Here is an 18,112-nt window from a genome sequence, read left to right as displayed (position 1 = left end):
GCACCCGGAGGAAACCCACACAAACGCAGGGAGAACATGCAAACTCCACACAGAAACGCCAACTGACCCAGCCGAAGCTCGAACCAGTGACCTTCTTGCTGTGAGGGGACAGCACTTCCTACTGCGCCACTGCGTCACTCTTGAACATGACACTTACAAAACCAATAATACACATTTAGTAAAATCCAGTTGTTATGATAAAGACAAAAAACAGGTTGTGAGGTTTTGTTTGTCAAGTTGTAATAAAAAAAGCTGTCTTTACATTTAATATATCATAGCTGAGCTAACTGCATTTATTGACAGTTGTTATAAGCTTGCAAAAAATCTCATTCTCATTCATTCATGTGTCACATCCTGATTATAAAGATTTATTGACCGTCTTATATGAACACCCACTTTCATTTAAGTGTTACTGCTATATTTAAATGTACCTTACACTGGGAAAAAAGGTATATGTGGTTTAAATACATTAAAAAAAAAATTTAAATAACATTTAAAGAAGAAAGTGCAGTTACTAAATCCACCAGCAGGAGCAAACAGACCATATTTGACAAAGTAGAGACAATGAATGCACATCATAAATCAAAATGCATATATTATTTATTAATAAGTATTATGTATAGATAAGCATTTTTAAAGTAGGTTATTATTGGGAAAAGAAGATTTTTTATTTTTATCTCTGGAATCACTGAGGATTTCAGTTTTCTTCAGTAATGCTGAAAAAAAAAATTTATCAGAGTTCGGTAAAGAAATTGAAGACTTTAAATACTGCAATAAAGTCTGATGATAAGATTAAACACACTACAGATCACTGAGCCATTGTGCCGCTTGACTCAAAACAGTGACAATAACATTCTGTTCTATAATATAATGACACTAAATTGTGGCTTTGTGTACCAATTTAAACCCATCAGAACAGGAGATTGTTCAAATAAACATTTTCAGAAATTAAGTTTGTTCAAATATCAATTTTAGTGCTGATGTAAATATAAACACACTGCTAAAATTAAACACATATACAGGTGAAGTCAGAAAAGTCAAAAAAAGTTAAAAAATTTTTTTTTTTTTTTTTTTTTTTATTTCCCAAATGATGTTTAACAGAGCAAGGAAATGTCCACAGTATGTCTGATAAAAAAATTTTCTTCTGGAGAAAGTTTTATTTGTTTTATTTCGGTTAGAATAAAATCTTTAAAATTTTTAAATTTGTTAACCCATTTTAAGCTCAAAATGATTAGCCCCTTTAAGCTATAAATTTTTCAATAGGCTACAGAACAAACCATCATTATACAACAGCTTGCCTAATTACCCTAACCTGCCTAGTTAACCTAATTAACCTAGTTAAGCCTTTAAATGTCTGTATAGAAGTGTTTTGAAAATGTCTAGTCAATGAAAAAAATAAACATGGGGGCTAATGATTCTGACTGTAACTGTATATACGCACTATGTACAGCTTATACAGAATTCAACAACACAGGCTCATTGTGAATGCATAACCCTGTATACATTTCTAAAGAGCTCGATTTTTGTAGCCAGAGGTAAGTATGGAAATTTCTACGCTGGCTAGTTATGCACAGGAAACCCTTCACTGAAGGAGAATTTATATAGGAGTGTCTGATGAGTGTTGCAACTGTAATTTGCCCAGAGAAGATTCAAGATTTTAAAAACGTAAGTCTTTCTAGAAACACAATTAAAATAATTCCACACACTCTCACACACACACACATATATATATATATATATATATATATATATATATATATATATATATATATATATATATATATATATATATATAAAAAAAATTAACTAATTAATCGCACTTCAAAAAAATTTAAATCGCGATTAATCGCATTTAAAAGACTGAAACTTGTCATTTTGGCTATTCGAGTGTAAAATTAATGTAAATGCAAGACAAATACTATTTAAATTCAAAATATAATTCATTATAAGAATTTTTGTTTACTTGTAACACAGATTTCCTCATGTATATAACATACCCACAATAAACCATCAAGATCCTGCTTGACAGCCATATTTATTACAGAAATAAAAACACAGGCATGTTTACGTCATTTGAGTTTCAAAACAATCAATGCCATTAAAGAAAACATTAATTTCCATATTGGATTCTAATTGGACTGCAAAAAATGCCAAAATACAAGCATTGCAGATATGGAAAATTATAATCCCATATAATTATAAAGCCATATATAGAAAATAACGAGGGTTGACAAATTAAAAAACTATTTTTTTTTTATTTATTATTAAAATAAAATTAAAATCCACACTGGAAATGTGTGTGCCTGTGTGTTTTGAGGGGGCCTAGAAAATAATGAGCATAACAAAAACTGCCTGCTGATGCACACAGTTAATGTTGATTAATAAAATAAAGATAAATAATAAAAGCAATATGTCAGAGACCCTTAAAAAAACATGTTTAACTCAACAATGAAACATCAAACGTAGCTAACAGCTTTTACATTGTCAATCAAATGAACTTGAACAATTAAAAAATGCAACAAATATTTGGGCAGAACTACAAAAATAAATGTAAATAAAGTTGCTTAAATTGCACACTAGTTTGGTCATGTATAAATATCATTATATTAACCATATTGTATAAATATTATTGTCACTATAAGCCTACATCATGCTGATGATCAAAAACACACCGTCATGATATCTCATGCGCTTGTCTTCTGACCGAGTGCATCTTAAAATACATGAATGACACTCTTCATAGAGCGTGAGAAGCGGACACACTTTATCAATTGTAAAATAAAGACTTGCAGGTTAAGGAAACAGCATTATAGGAGGAAGTTGTCGCGGCCGTGGTGCAGAATAAAAGTTAAAAAAAAAAAAAAAGTATAAGGACAGATAGGTAACTAGATAGAATAGACAGGAATATACCTCTATTGATCCGCGCGTGAGAAACATGCGTGACTCGGCTATTTTGACAAATACACAACTACGTTACACAGAGCCCAACATGGAAGATTGTGATTGGGTCAGCCCAATGTCAATAAAGAAAAGAACCAATGGGCTGCGGATTATGTCACCCGGCTCTGTCCGGAAAAGAAACATCTTACCTTCAGAGCGTGACAGCTCGGCAGGCACTTTTTTTCCAGGGGTTTCAGTACAGCGTAACCGCTACTACGTCATTGGGTGGGCGTGGTTTATCTGTGAATTTGCATAGGTCACGGATCATACGCAGATTGTGAAAACAGCCGTTTCATTCAGATCAGTCATTGATTCAGATACCTGTACGTATTGGCAGGGGTTTCGTGTCCAATGCCTTTTATATGCAGTACAAAATAGCTGTCCTGATCGAAGGTGTTTCATGTGAAGTCAGTGTATGTTATATTAAACAAATTAACTTAAGATACCTCTAGATTACATTAATACTGTTATAACTGAAGATACCTGTCCCGATCCCACGGCTTTTGTGTCAAATACTTTATATATCATATACAGTAGCATCAGATACCTGTCCTGATCTCAGGGGTTTCATGTATGATCACTTTTATATATATTAACATCAAATACCAGTCCTGATCTCAGGTGTTTCATGTATGATCACTTTTATATACATTAACATCAGATACCTGTCCTGATCCCAGGTGTTTTGTGTATGATGACTTTAAATAAAAATAGAAAATAAATATGAGTTATGTAAATTAACTAAGATCGAGAAAGAAAAATTAACCACGATTTATTACAGAAAATGTGGTATTTATTTGTTTAAACATGACTGAATACCATATTTTTAAACTACAAAAACGCGGTTAATCTTACCACAACCATTATTATTTGGTTTAAAATGGAAGTACAAAAGCCCAGAGACAGTAAAACGGAGTAAAACGAGGTCAGCTGTTTTTGCTAATGAAATCTTTAAAATATAACATTATAAAAACAAAAAAATAACCTGTATGATTGTTTTTTTCCTTCGTTATCCACCGTGGTAGGTTCTTTATCCATAATCATCCTGTTTGAAATGACCGCGCTAAAAAAGAACCTGTACTGCGCATGATCGGTGACCTCTCAGTATTGTTTTTTTTTTTTAAGGGGGCGTTTCCCAAACACCGACCAAGCCACGCCCATTTTACGTCGTGGTAATGAAACCCCTGGAATTTAGTGCATGCCGTGACAGCTCACACAGCAGCGTCAATCAATGAGGGAGAAAGACATGACAGTCTGCTGAGTGTTTTATGGGCCGATCAGATCATGAGAAGATGATCAGCCCGGCCCAAAAAGTAGGGAAAAAAAAAACGTGTTTTTTTTTACGCGTTAATTTTTTCTAATAAATCGCATGCGTTAACGAGTTAATTTTGATTATACACACACATATATATATATATATATATATATATATATATATATATATATATATATATATATATATATATATATATATATGCTTGTATGTGTGATGTATGTAAAATTTGGCTTGGGACAACGCTATTTTTTTTGCATCTGGCCCTTGGCCCAAAAAGTTTGGACACCCCTGTATTAGTATAAACGGGGACTAGGTGAATATTTTTTGCAAGTGACTTGCTCCTGGGGCCAGGGCGTTGGATCATGATGCCGGCTCAACATTGTGATGTTTTTCGGCCATCCGCAATGGACGATGGCATCGTCTATGGACCCAACCCTTTTGGGAGGTGGAGTAGAGTTGACCGTGACGACAGAGTTTGAGTCCGGCGAAGAACTGTTCAAGAGAACAGGTAAGACAAAAGCCAAAAAATAAAATAAGTAAATAACAGGGTGAAAACGTGGTAAGATCTGAAAATGTAGTAAAAATCAGGCAGCCGCAAGGGCTTTTCTTTTTCAGAAATGCTTTGGCCGGTTGAGTTTAGGGAAGGGGGTGATCGGGTTAATTAGTGCTTTTGAAAACACTATTGGTTGGGTGTTTAGGGAAGGGGGTCGGTGAATGGGTCAGTCGGTCGGACGGTCAGTCAGTCAGACATTATGTTCTGGTGGATTTACGTGAGAAGAGCAGGCATGAATGGCACTCATGAGAGAAATTTGAGATCGGAAAAAGCATACACAGCGGCCTCTGGTGGATTTTTGAAAACAAAAGCTGCAAAAAAAAAGTAGCTCCTGAGACATATTTTTTGCTCTCCAGAAATGTTTACAGAGGCACGTATCCACAATGAGCCTGGGTGGGAAATAAAGGATCCTACTGCATTATTCTTTTTGTGTAGATTGTTGGATCAGCAGTTAGGCATAAATGGCCTCGGTATTACAGGTCTGAACTGTTTTAAATTAAACAAACCACCTAATTAAATGATGTTTGAGCACTGTTTTACAGTTAAATTTACAAAGCAGGTAACAGTAGGTATTATATTGCTTCTTGGTTTGTGTTTCTGAGTTTTCTCCAGATGCAGAAGATCACAATGGCAGCTAAAATCAACAGAGATCCACTGGCAGCAGAAATGATCCACACTTTCCGTAGTACTGAGGTTTCTAGAGTGTGATGGAGAGCTTCATTAGTGAGAGTAAATGTGTATTTAAATGAACAAGAAATATCATTGTACCTGGACATGGCTGACAGAGATCAGTGTTGTTGAGTTGTATGGTCTGGTTGCTGATGGGATTGTTGATCACACAGCTGTAGGAATCATCCAGACAGACGATCTCCAGAGGTAGAGAGAGACTGATGCTGAGATCAGACACACTGATGCTTGACAATACAAGGTTTCCTTTGTACCAGCAGAGACTCGCAGTGCTCACATTCACCACTGAACACACCACTGAACAATACTGCACTGACGAAGAGTTACTGATGACTGGAGCAGGCAGGCGAGCTGGAAAAGGAAATGAATCATATTAACAACAACTAAGAAAGAAGAGTTTTATTTTTCAGTATTTTGTGTTTTTGAGTCTATCTATCTATCTATCTATCTATCTGTAAGTGACCACTAAATCATTATATCCCTTTAAATAATTTTAGAGCATCAGAGCATGTCACGTGTTTCGGTAGCCTAGGTGACTAATAGGTTAGTCAGGCTAGCAGGAGCGAAGAGAAGACACGTTGCTGTGCGATTTATGAAAAAAAGGAGGCTTAATCCTGCACAATTTATTTAATAGAACCCTTTGGGAAAGCGGAGCGAGGTATGTGAAGTTAATATTTAAGCCACATGAGTTCATTTGTATGTATATGTTAATCGTGAGCTCTGCCTTCTTATTGGTTGTTTCAAACTGTCTTCATATACTTCATTGTTTCACTTTCATATGTCGCTCTGTACATTATATCTTTATTTGTCATATTATTCTGTATACGAGTTGTTTTTATTGATTTTTGTTGTTTCTTTGTGTAGTTTCACGGTGCTACGCAACGAAAGTTTAATGGCTCTCGTCTTGAGCATAATAAAGAATCAAGCACCCGTCAGAAACTCTCTGTCTCGTTCATGGAAACCAAAGGGCATCTATCTATCTATCTATCTATCTATCTATCTATCTATCTATCTATCTATCTATCTATCTATCTATCTATCTATCTATCTATCTATCTATCTATCTATCTATCTATCTATCTATCTATCTATCTATCTATCTATCTATCTATCTATCTATCTATCTATCTATCTATCTATCTATCTATCTATCTATCTATCTATCTATCTATCTATCTATCTATCTATCTATCTATCTATCTATCTATCTATCTATCTATCTATCTATCTATCTATCTATCTATCTATCTATCTATCTATCTATCTATCTATCTATCTATCTATCTATCTATCTATCTATCTATCTATCTATCTATCTATCTATCTATCTATCTATCTATCTATCTATCTATCTATCTATCTATCTATCTATCTATCTATCTATCTATCTATCTATCTATCTATCTATCTATCTATCTATCTATCTATCTATCTATCTATCTATCTATCTATCTATCTATCTATCTATCTATCTATCTATCTATCTATCTATCTATCTATCTATCTATCTATCTATCTATCTATCTATCTATCTATCTATCTATCTATCTATCTATCTATCTATCTATCTATCTATCTATCTATCTATCTATCTATCTATCTATCTATCTATCTATCTATCTATCTATCTATCTATCTATCTATCTATCTATCTATCTATCTATCTATCTATCTATCTATCTATCTATCTATCTATCTATCTATCTATCTATCTATCTATCTATCTATCTATCTATCTATCTATCTATCTATCTATCTATCTATCTATCTATCTATCTATCTATCTATCTATCTATCTATCTATCTATCTATCTATCTATCTATCTATCTATCTATCTATCTATCTATCTATCTATCTATCTATCTATCTATCTATCTATCTATCTATCTATCTATCTATCTATCTATCTATCTATCTATCTATCTATCTATCGTGTTCAAAAGGAGGCACAAATGCAAGGGAATAAGTCAACACAGTTTTATTAAATAAAAGGAGGACAGAAAGTTCAGTTCTTTAGGGAGATGCAAAAAAAAAAGTCACTTAAATGCAAAAATTAGAACAAAGGCTGTCAAAGTGCACAGCCTTCTGTGCGATGCAGGACTGGTCAAACACAAATCTCCACAGCTAAACAGTTGAATAGAATAGGACAGACCTCAGGCAGGCAAGCAGATGGATAGGCTTCACTCAAGCGCAGACTGTGTGCAGAGCAGAGGTGAGCCAATGCACAGTGGGACGAGACGAGTTTCACAACAGTCAACGATTCTCACAGGTAAGACAAGTTGCTCAAGCAGCTTACAGACACAAAACAATTATCAAACACAGAATGCGGGAGAAGGGGAGATTAAATATCGATCTATCTATCTATCCATCCATCCACCCACCCACCCATCCACAAATACCCCCCACCCACCCACCCACCCATCCATCCATCCATCCATCCATCCATCCATCCATCCATCCATCCATCCATCCATCCATCCATCCATCCATCCATCCATCCATCCATCCATCCATCCATCTATCTATCTATCTATCTATCTATCTATCTATCTATCTATCTATCTATCTATCTATCAGTGCTGCTGCAAAAGGCTCTAAATATTCCAAGATGATAAATAAGGGTCTTATCTTTTTACCTTACCTGAATTTTTTGGTCATTTTCATAAATAATCTTTTAAACTTTTTAACCGCAAAACATTTATTTATTTGCATATTTGAAACTGCATTTTTGGAGGTTTAAACCACTGAGCACTATAGATGTCTGCTAAAAGAAGGATGAAAAGTGGGGGAGTAAAATTTGAGTAATATTTTAATGAAGTAATCTTTTAATTACTAAGCAGATTTGCAAACACACATACACACACACACACACACAAATATATATATATATATATATATATATATATATATATATATATATATATATATATATATATATATATATATATATATATATATATATTTGTAATAATATATATATATTATTATGTATATAATGTATATATTATGTATAAAAATACATATAAAAATATATGTATTTTTGTAATAATATTTAGACAGTTATTTTCTTTCATTGTCATCTCAGCATCCAAAGCTAGTTTAATGATAAAACAAATTACAGTTTATAAAAAATAATAAAAATTACTAAAAATATGCTGGTAAAATCTTAATAAATTTAACTCACCGTAGACGGTGAGGCTGAATGTGTTGAGTGGGATATTTGAGCTGCTGCTGGTCACTGTATAAAGTCCAGAGTCTGAGTTTCTGCTGTTTGTGATGGTCAAAGATCCAGTATGACTGCCCAGCTTCAGTCTGTCTCTGAATCTCCCATCAGAACCATAGACAACCTTTACCTTATTGTCCTTTCTGCTGATTGTAGCTAAGAGAATTTCTCTTTTAGGTCCAAACCTCCACATTATCAGATCATCACTCTGAATTTCAGTAAGAGCAGATTCAAGAGTGACTGAATCTCCTTCAGTGACCGACGCTGACTTCACCTCAGCTCCACACACACCTGATCAACACAAAAGGTACTCAAAACAATTTCTGATACATTTACTTTTCTTTAGTGATTTTTAAAACAGCCATGCTCAAACATTTGATCACTCAGCCGAAATAACCTAAAAGGCATTTGAATATATGTTAGTCTGAAAGAAATTAAAGATATAACCAACAAATGAATGCTGAAGGCAATTAAGTTCATATTAGCACAGATTTGGAGTTGTAAAATCACTTACCAGCCAAGCTCCAGGAACACAAACAGAGGAAAATAAACATTTTCTTCATACAGTAGGTTAACCAAATAGTTTCAGAAGTCTGGTAATAATCAGATCTGAACACTTTAAATCATCAAATCCTCTGGTCTCCGCTGTGAAGATGTTCAGTGTAAATGATCTCCTCGAGGAGCAACGCCCTTAACTGACACATCCACTGTTAAATCAACACTCTTTGATCTACAGAAAGAAGAAAATGTGAATCTGTAAATTAAAGAGCTGTTAATTATATTAATAACAATGTGATTGCCTTTGTTTTATTTTTCAGCATCATTTTGAACATCACAGGGTGAAACTTTCACTTTTTATGAAAAAAGTCTGCTTTAACTAAGAATGCATGTAACCAAAATGTGTCTAAAATGTCAATTAGTTTAGAATTTTCTTGTTTATCAAACTCTTCTAAATCAGAATTGACATGGTTTACAAGCATGCTTGATGTAAAAATATTTCATAAAATAAATAAATAAGTAAATTAAAAAATCAAGGACTCATTATTGGGAGTTATAACTTGAATTTGGATCACATTTATTCCCTTAAACCCCAATCAGTTAAAAAAAGACCAGTTTGAATAATTTAATGAAATGAACTAATTCTGCTTTTTGAGAGAGAGAGAGAGAGAGAGAGAGAGAGAGAGAGAGAAAGAGAGAGAGAGAGAGAGAGAACTAAGATATAAAATGATTAAATTGTCATCTGAATGTATTTCAGTACTTAATCATAAACACACAAAACATTTCTATTATGAAACTGTTCAGAGAACAGCTAAAGAAGATGTCTAGCACAATTATTTACTGTTTGTGCTCATGGAGTCTGGCTAGTAAACACCTTGAAGTTAAATAAATGTCTACTAAAAGTTAGCTTTTGCAATAATTAGTAGAGCACTGTAGACATATGTACGATATATGTACGAAAAAAGCTTATGAGTAAATCTATATTCAAGTTCATTTAAAATGATTGTTGTGTTGCTTCTTGTAGGCATCTGAGCTCTTAGTTATAAAGCTAATGAAAACCTGTTGTGAATTTGTTGCATGTCCACTAATATACTATTGAACATCACAAATAGATGACATGAGAGTGGATTTTCACTCCTGTACCCGTCCCACTTCCACAGAAAGAAATCTTGTCTTGTCCCATTCCCAGAGCAAAGTAAAAAAAAAAATCCTTTCCCATCCAGCTCCCATCCCACTCCTGTTTAAAATGACTACCGCTATTGTACCACTCCCATATATTTTTTTCTACTTTTAGTCTCTAGGTAATACATAGAATTTGATTTGATCTGCTCTCCATCCTGTTTTAGACCAGCTGCTGAGTCCCTGTTTTTTAATTTTCTGGAGATCAGTTACAGTAAACAGCACATAGTTCACACCAAGCTGCATTTTACTCATTGAAATGTTTTTTTTATTAGCATGTTAACAATTTTCATTAAATATTCTCTTGCATGATGAAAATGCAGCATGCACAATTTAAACATATTTATTAAGCATTAACATGTTTTGAAAAAAAAAGAGTATATATATATAATATATTTAAAATATATACATATTTAAAATTATAAAATGAATAATGTTCAAGTGTCATTATTTTCCAAAAGTAGAGCTGACATTTACCTACTACTTGTTTTGGACAGTTGCATACAGGTATTAAAAGCAAACTTTCCACTTCACAGGTCAGAATATTGTATGCTTTATCTCTCTCACATCCGTTTGCATGCAGAACATTTCTTTTGCACCTTGACCTCCTTAGAGCTTCTTCAGGCTTTACCTTAAAATAAAAAAGCCCCTCGTAAAAGCACCTCATATTTCCATTTAAAATGGAAAAAAATGCCCCTCATTTTGTTTGAACTATATACAGCATATGGATTGGTTTTAGCACAATTATGCTTGAAATGTTTATTTATTTATTTATTTATTTCCAGTTCTTTACAATACAAGTCCTGTATGCACTCAGTTACTTTTTTCTTTTTACTTTTATTCTCAGTATTCAAGGTCTCTGTATTCAGGTCAGTGTGTGATATGATATGCACTATAATACAGTATACTACTCTACTATTTTACTCTAGAAAGTTCTTGAAGAATGCCTTTGATCAGTGTCTCATGGCGACTCCAGCATACACCACGCCCTCCTCCTCCAAAATGCTCTGAAAGAAACACAAATGTTTATTCACACAACAGAAATAATTATCAAAAGCATTACTTGCCATTTATAAAAACGTCTATTGTGGTGCTTTTGTTTTCTGTTACACACACTAACAGATGCACACATATCAGCACTTTTTCTTTTCCAGTGTGTTACTTTTCTGTTTTTCAATGTAAACACACACTTGATGGTTGTGTGTGACTGAGACACTCTTGTCTCATGAAGCTCTACACACACCATGTTTTCTTAAATGCAGTGCTGCTCATCACTGACAGTTCCAAATCAGTGGACCAATCAGAAAAACTCAAAAGTGGGACAATTATTGCAAATTTCAGTCGCTGTGTTCGGATACCCTGGTGCTTTATTTTGTCCTATTTTTTTTTTTTACTTTTTTTTTTTAGAACCAAAGGCATGTTAAGTGGATTGAACTCTTAGGCCCCAATCCCAACAATGTGCTGTTTTTGATTTGAGATTTACCGTTTTTTTTTTTCAGGACTTTCTAATCGCAGTGAGCATGTTTGCATGCTGTATATGCACCCTGCGGGCCTCACATTTTAACTGCTTGCTGCGCCTTGTGTTTTAAAGTAAGCACTATGTGAAGAAAAGTTTTCAACAAGTCAACTCTGAGTGGAAAAAGCACATGATGTCAAGCGTTCCAGCATCAAGTCTGTTGATACAGTGGTTGCCTAGCAACAAAAAGGTGCAGCACACTGCTCTTTTAAAAAAAAATTAAACATAAAGGCAATGCGATGCACTTTGCATATGTAAAAATGACAAGCACATTCCCTGTGATCAGCCCCTTTTACATACAACTCTTGACTCAATGCTGAAATAATAACTGCCATACATAAAATAAATGCTCATACTGTATTCTTTTCTTCTCTTTTGTAGAGTGTCATATCTGCATATGTTATTTCTTCATTACTCTGAACTGCTTCATCTGCAATGACAAATATAAAAAGGAACGAAAATTTAATTAATATTATTTGGTTTTATTATTATTATTATTAATATTATTATTATTGTTATTATTGTTGCATGTTCTTCACACTTTTCCACATTATTCAGTCAATTACAAATATTTTCACAGATGTATCAGTAAAGGCTGATTTATATTTCTGCATTAAATTTATATTCTGCCGATCCTGACGCGCACCTCTCAAAAAATGTAACTATGTGTTTCCACGACGCATAACACAAGCTCTGTGATTGGTCGGCTCTGTGATCGGTAGTGGTGACACATTTATCAACACAAGAGCCGCAGCAGTAAAGCAAGCCTGATGGAGGGAGTGTTTAACAAGTGTCGAGTCCCATGGAGAAGCTCAAGATGGAGAAACTTGTTTTGTGTTTACCTTATGATTAAAGTTGTTGCACGTTCGCTGGCTCCCACCTTATGCTGCGTTCACACTAGATGCAGAAGAAGTGTCAAGCTCGAGTGATTTACAAGTCAATGCGAAGACGCGAATAGACATCCTGCGATGCAATACGCGTGAATGAGGAGCCGCGAATGGCGCATTTCGCTTGAATAAAGCAGTGCGAGTTTAGCGTTTTGCGCGATTGATATGTTTATAGACTGAGTTCAAAATCGGAACTTCAGCAGACATTCGCACCACGTTAACCATTCAGGAGCTTGCTCTTGTGGGTGGAGTGATTATGACGTAGTGCCTGTTGTTGGTGTCCCGTCGGTAAATCCTCCTGCCTACACCGACAACAGTTCATTGATTGGCTTAGTCAGTAGCACAGCTGAAAGCTTCCATCATCCAGGTTAAGTTTCTGGAGGTGTGTATGAGCTCTCAGAGCTTGGTGCACCTCTGAAACAATCTAGTGAACTCAGACACGGCACCAAACAAATCAACACGGTTTTCAGCCTTCATAAAGCACATAAACACAGCTATTTAGCCATTTAGCGATGAAGCTACAGTCACCGGGCAGAAAGAAGCCCTGCCCATCACGCAAATCTGCATCTATTGTGAAGTGAATTTGACGCACGAATGAAGCAAATTTGATGCGCGAATGAAGCGAGTAAACTCAAAATCTATTAACGCTCGAATAGTGTGATTTCTCCATGCCGCGTCTGGTGTAAACTCAGCATCACAATGAGCGAGTTTGAGCTACTTGTACAGTAAGACTTAGCATTACAGGTATGCTAATGTTAGAATAAATTGCAGATCGTCTGTGCGTTCCCTCAGTAAGCAGGAGATCGAGGAGGGCAACAACAACTGAGGTGTGAATCAAACAGTTTATTACTCTCTTCTCAAGAAGAGCAGTCCCACCTTTATACTCAAGGTTACATGGGCTGTGAATACGTGCAAGCATTCAGTTCAGTTCCTCTTGGTCTTTTTCCAACCACCCACACTCAGACAAAACAATTTCATTCAGTGCACAAAACGTCAACGCGCCCTAGTACAGGGACAACTTACAATAACATGAGAAACGGTTAGAAAACAACAGGATATAGGAACAGTGAGTATGTGCATATTTCTTTCAGCTAACAAAACACCCATGAAGAAACTTGACAGAGAGGAACATAAAAACCCCAACTAGTGTTTTGGAAGTGTTACTGCAGAGCAACACAAACAGAATGCAGAAGTATAAATGCGCAGCTACTCTCAAGGCAAGCGCCGTGGGTTATAGCAATCACTCGATGCAGAAGTGTAATTCAGCCTTAACACTTGCCTCCTTGATTTGTTTTCCTTTTCTTTCTGTAGATCCAGAAGACTAGAGGAACAATCAACAGAGATCCACCAGCAGATGGCAGCACTGTGTACAATAAAGAATGACCCTGATCTGTAATAGACAAAACTAAGTATTAAGGTTAAAAAAACTGTCAGCACTAAATGACTTTAGAGGTCAGTTTTAGTAAATAAACAACACATATCAGTTGATCTGTACCTGAACATGTGTGGCAGAGTGTGTCGATGTCCTGTTGTGTGGTCTGGTTGCTGATGGTGTTGTTGATCACACAGCTGTAGGTGTTTTTATCCTGATATTCCACCTCCAGAGGAAGAGAGAGACTGATGCTGAGATCAGACACACTGATGCTGGACAATACACTGTTTCCTTTGTACCAGGAGAGACTCACAGCACTCACATTCACCACTGAACACACCACTGAACAATCTGATGATGATGATGATGATGATGATGAACAGTTTCTGATGATGACAGGAGCAGGCAGATAAGCTGAAAAACATCAAAGAATAAACATAAATGGGGATAAAAATCTGACCAAAGATGATCAATTAGATGAAGAAAAACACTTTGAAACTATTTTTAAAGCAATTTGAAACAGGAAGAATTGGTTTAGCATGGAGGCAACACTAACCGAAAAGCTTTTGATGAATCATGAGATTTTTTAATAATTATATTTGAATATAATGCTGTATGCAGGAAGTCTGAAAATGGTATGTCATTTAAACTTGGCAAAACAAGCGAGACATCAATGTTATTCCAGGTTTAACTAATTTCATCTATTGAACTTATTTTATTGTCTTAAGATGTATAGCTTAAAATTGAAAGTAGAATAAACACTGTTAGCTGTTTGTTCAAACAAGTTTACTCACCATAGACAGTAAGGCTGAATGTGTGGAGTGGCGTCTCTCCTTTAGTGCGGCTGTACACTTTATAAAGTCCAGAGTCTGAGATTCTGCTGTGTGTGATGGTCAGAGATGCAGTCTGATTGTCCAGCTTCAGTCTGTCTCTGAATCTCCCATCAGGAGCATCAAAAGTCTCCCTCTTTCTGCTGATTTTAGCTAAGAGAACCTCTTTAGGTCCAAATCTCCACATTATCAGATCATTGCTCAGTATTTCAGACTCTAGAGTGACTGAATCTCCTTCAGTGACCGACACTGACTTCACTCCATCACCACACACAACTGATCAACACAAACACACACAATGTTTTTGTTGTTGTTGTTGTTGTTGTTATTATTGTTTGTTAACTTTTAAACAGTTTTGAGTTTCAATCCAACCAACATTTTTTGAAATTCTTGTAAGAGAAAAATTAATATCAGTAGACCTACATTAGTCTGATAAACATGGAACAATTATGGGAATAACAGCTAGTTACCAGATTTTTTTGTGTAGGCTATGTACAGAAATTAGGGTATAATCTTAGCCCAAGAAATGGGTTACTTACCAGTCAGACTCCAAAACAGACGAATATAAACATGCCAAACATTTGTTTCTAGACACTTTACTAAAGGAAAACAGTAGTAGATCATTTTAAAGGGGAAACTCAAAGGATTGAGTTTGACAGTATGAAGAAGTGAGTCCTGCTTGTCTCTGAAAATCGGAAGTGATTCAAGACTGTTAGATGAGAAGCTCCTCCCTTATCTGCACATTATAGGTCATTGTAGTTTTAAAATGGATAGATAGTAGAAAATTCTATCTCTGCACGACCATCTCTGATATTATGATCATAGGAGAATTTTACAATTTAGCAACCACAAGCATCCGCATTAGACTTATAACTAAAGGTTTTCAGGCGTGTCTGATTTCTTGATATGCGCTCGTATTAGGAAAGAGAGAGAGGAAAGAGAAATGACAACTCCTTACTACTGTTAAAATACTCATTGTTATTTTCTCCCTGTAATGTTTTAGATTTAGTCTCATATACTGCACAACACACAACGGATTTTGATAAATTAAAACTCAGAAACACGACTGCGGTCAAGCCAGCCACGGTTTATTTTTGTTATGCGCGCGTACTACAGTCATTATGGTAATTTACAGGATCAACACAGAGGATGCTGTTTCAGAGACATCGGTTTGCTCAAAATAGAGCAAATATAACCCATTTTTCTGCATTGTATGCTATAATAAATGTTTTATCAGCTTTTTTTGGCAGTATGTAAAAATAAGTAACGTTTCTCTGTGCTTTAATTCTGTAAGGTTATTTTAAGTTTTTTTTTGTCAAGAGTTTATAGGAAGTCAATCAGACATAATATACTCTTTATAAATACCCGAATTGCGTTTTTATTGGTCCTACACTAAATCCATGTCTCATATGAAACCTTATCACATCTGCATTTAGGAGAAATGTGCCATAAAATATATTTAAAAGTGCAACAAAGACCCCATTTCTAATATGTACAAAAAGAAGTGGTCAGTTTTGATACAGGGCATCCCACATATATCATATGAAAGTTTTTTTTTTTTTTTTTTTTTTTTTTTTGAATGAGGCTTTTCAGAGTGTTGTATCTTCAATAAAGATAACTACTGCAAGTAGGGTTGAAACGAACATTTACATCTGTTTACTTAAGTTGCAACAAATAACAGACATTTCCACCGTATGCCTTCCTACATCGGCTCTCGTCTTCAACTGGGTTACAGGCAATAACATACATATATAAACCAATAACGACCTCTTGTGGTTACTCCAGGATACTACACAGAGAAAAACAACTATTATTTCCTGTAAAGCATTCTTTAGCCTATGTATACATCATATGAAACTTTATTACTGCTGCACTTTGGAGAAGTTGGACATTATTTTATTCTGGAGGGCTATACAGGCTTTAATTCTAATAATAAATTTGCATTAACATTCTATAAAGACCCCATTTCTAATAAGTAGTTAATGGCACATTTCTCCAAAATGCTGCAGTAGAAAAGTTTCATATGAAGTTTGTATATAGTAGGGGACATCCTATATCAAAAAAGACCAGTGCTTTTTTCACCCTACTTATTATATTATTATATATTATATCTTTATAGCACTTAAAGTGTGTTAATGACACATATGGCTTGCATCCGAATTACCATGTTTTTTCCTCCCTAGTTACTAGAAAAAGGACCTTTATAGCATTTTGATTTCACATGTCTCTAAAAATGCTGCAGAAAGATGATGTCATATGTGGTATGCATGTGATATGGGATGTCCTGTATCAGACCTGATAATTTTTTATGTATTAGAAATGGGGTCTTTATAGCACTTAAATGGCACAATACTCTAATATGCTGCAGTAATAAGCTTTCCTAAGAGGTATGCATTTAGTATGTGATGTCCTTCCAGATCTGGCCATTGTTTTTTTCTTATTATAAGGGCCATTCTTCAACTACGGGCACTTTTAGCCTTGTGAAGTTAAGTAAAAAAAAAACTTGTTCTAAATTAACGTAACAGCCTCATAAGTTTAAACAATTTGTCTAGTTTTAAGATCTGTAAGAGGACAAACTTAGATAAGAAGAGAAATTGTTCATATTTAATTTTTTTTCCATTGTGAACTGAATAAATGTCAATTCCACCACATCTCAATATAAAGCTTTTGTTTCAAAATCAAATAAATTATGGCAGTCAAACATTGTCTTAAATCATTTTTGTATCGAGTTTAACCAATCTTTCCACTATATATATATATACATATATATATATATATATATATATATATATATATATATATATATATATATATATATATATATATATATATAATTATACATTTGTCAATGTAATAAATTAATTGCACACCTGTCACACTCTAAAATTTAAACTAATTTGGTTAAGAGCTTATTAGAAAATAAATAAACTGAATATGTATATTAAATAGAGCATGATCTTATACATTGTGAATACTCTTTAATGTGTGGTGATGGAAATGACAGTAGTGGAAATGACATTTCAACAGTTTATTGTGAAAAAATTAAAGATAGCTTCACCGATTAGCTTTGAATTGATCGCCTTTCATGAATACAAAACACTCTTATTTACCTTCATTTTGTTTGGTTTTTAAAAACATCTTTGAAGGTAC

General features: G+C 34.5%; 2 protein-coding genes and 1 long non-coding RNA gene across 3 annotated transcripts; 1 reads left to right on the top strand and 2 right to left on the bottom strand.

The window, feature by feature from the left end:
• Window positions 1-4,469: 4,469 nt before the first annotated feature.
• Window positions 4,470-10,367, bottom strand: LOC137489042 (uncharacterized). Its single transcript, XM_073936818.1, has 4 exons — window positions 9,195-10,367; window positions 8,642-8,971; window positions 5,538-5,807; window positions 4,470-5,466 (listed from the first exon to the last, which is right to left on the bottom strand). The coding sequence occupies exons 1-4, from the start codon at window positions 9,241-9,243 to the stop codon at window positions 5,342-5,344; spliced, it is 774 nt and encodes a 257-aa protein (XP_073792919.1). The 5' UTR covers window positions 9,244-10,367; the 3' UTR covers window positions 4,470-5,341.
• Window positions 5,945-6,395, top strand: LOC141380102 (uncharacterized). Its single transcript, XR_012397548.1, has 2 exons — window positions 5,945-6,114; window positions 6,321-6,395. It is a non-coding gene; the product is annotated as an uncharacterized lncRNA (long non-coding RNA).
• A 402-nt stretch (window positions 10,368-10,769) lies between the features above and the next one.
• LOC101884194 (uncharacterized) lies at window positions 10,770-16,067 on the bottom strand. Its single transcript, XM_017353228.4, has 6 exons — window positions 15,502-16,067; window positions 14,927-15,238; window positions 14,256-14,546; window positions 14,040-14,150; window positions 12,230-12,303; window positions 10,770-11,364 (listed from the first exon to the last, which is right to left on the bottom strand). Exons 1-6 carry the CDS (start codon window positions 15,584-15,586, stop codon window positions 11,311-11,313), a joined length of 927 nt encoding a protein of 308 aa, XP_017208717.3. The 5' UTR covers window positions 15,587-16,067; the 3' UTR covers window positions 10,770-11,310.
• Between the last annotated feature and the right edge of the window lie 2,045 nt (window positions 16,068-18,112).

The sequence above is a fragment of the Danio rerio genome, chromosome 22 (genome assembly GCF_049306965.1).
Source record: "Danio rerio strain Tuebingen ecotype United States chromosome 22, GRCz12tu, whole genome shotgun sequence".
Classification (NCBI taxonomy): domain Eukaryota; kingdom Metazoa; phylum Chordata; class Actinopteri; order Cypriniformes; family Danionidae; genus Danio; species Danio rerio.
This window is presented reverse-complemented; position numbering and strand designations above follow the sequence as displayed.

What these genes read in the sequence shown, in the direction of transcription:
- LOC137489042 (XM_073936818.1), bottom strand. Translation starts at nt 9,243, where the DNA reads ATGAAGAAAATGTTTATTTTCCTCTGTTTGTGTTCCTGGAGCTTGGCT. An exon ending in GTGTTCCTGGAGCTTGGCTG is followed by an intron (nt 8,972 to 9,194) that starts GTAAGTGATTTT and finishes TGTGTTGATCAG; the next exon opens with GTGTGTGTGGAGCTGAGGTG. An exon ending in ATTCAGCCTCACCGTCTACG is followed by an intron (nt 5,808 to 8,641) that starts GTGAGTTAAATT and finishes TTCCTTTTCCAG; the next exon opens with CTCGCCTGCCTGCTCCAGTC.
- LOC101884194 (XM_017353228.4), bottom strand. Translation starts at nt 15,586, where the DNA reads ATGATCTACTACTGTTTTCCTTTAGTAAAGTGTCTAGAAACAAATGTT. An exon ending in ATTCAGCCTTACTGTCTATG is followed by an intron (nt 14,547 to 14,926) that starts GTGAGTAAACTT and finishes GATGTTTTTCAG; the next exon opens with CTTATCTGCCTGCTCCTGTC. An exon ending in ACTCTGCCACACATGTTCAG is followed by an intron (nt 14,151 to 14,255) that starts GTACAGATCAAC and finishes TGTCTATTACAG; the next exon opens with ATCAGGGTCATTCTTTATTG.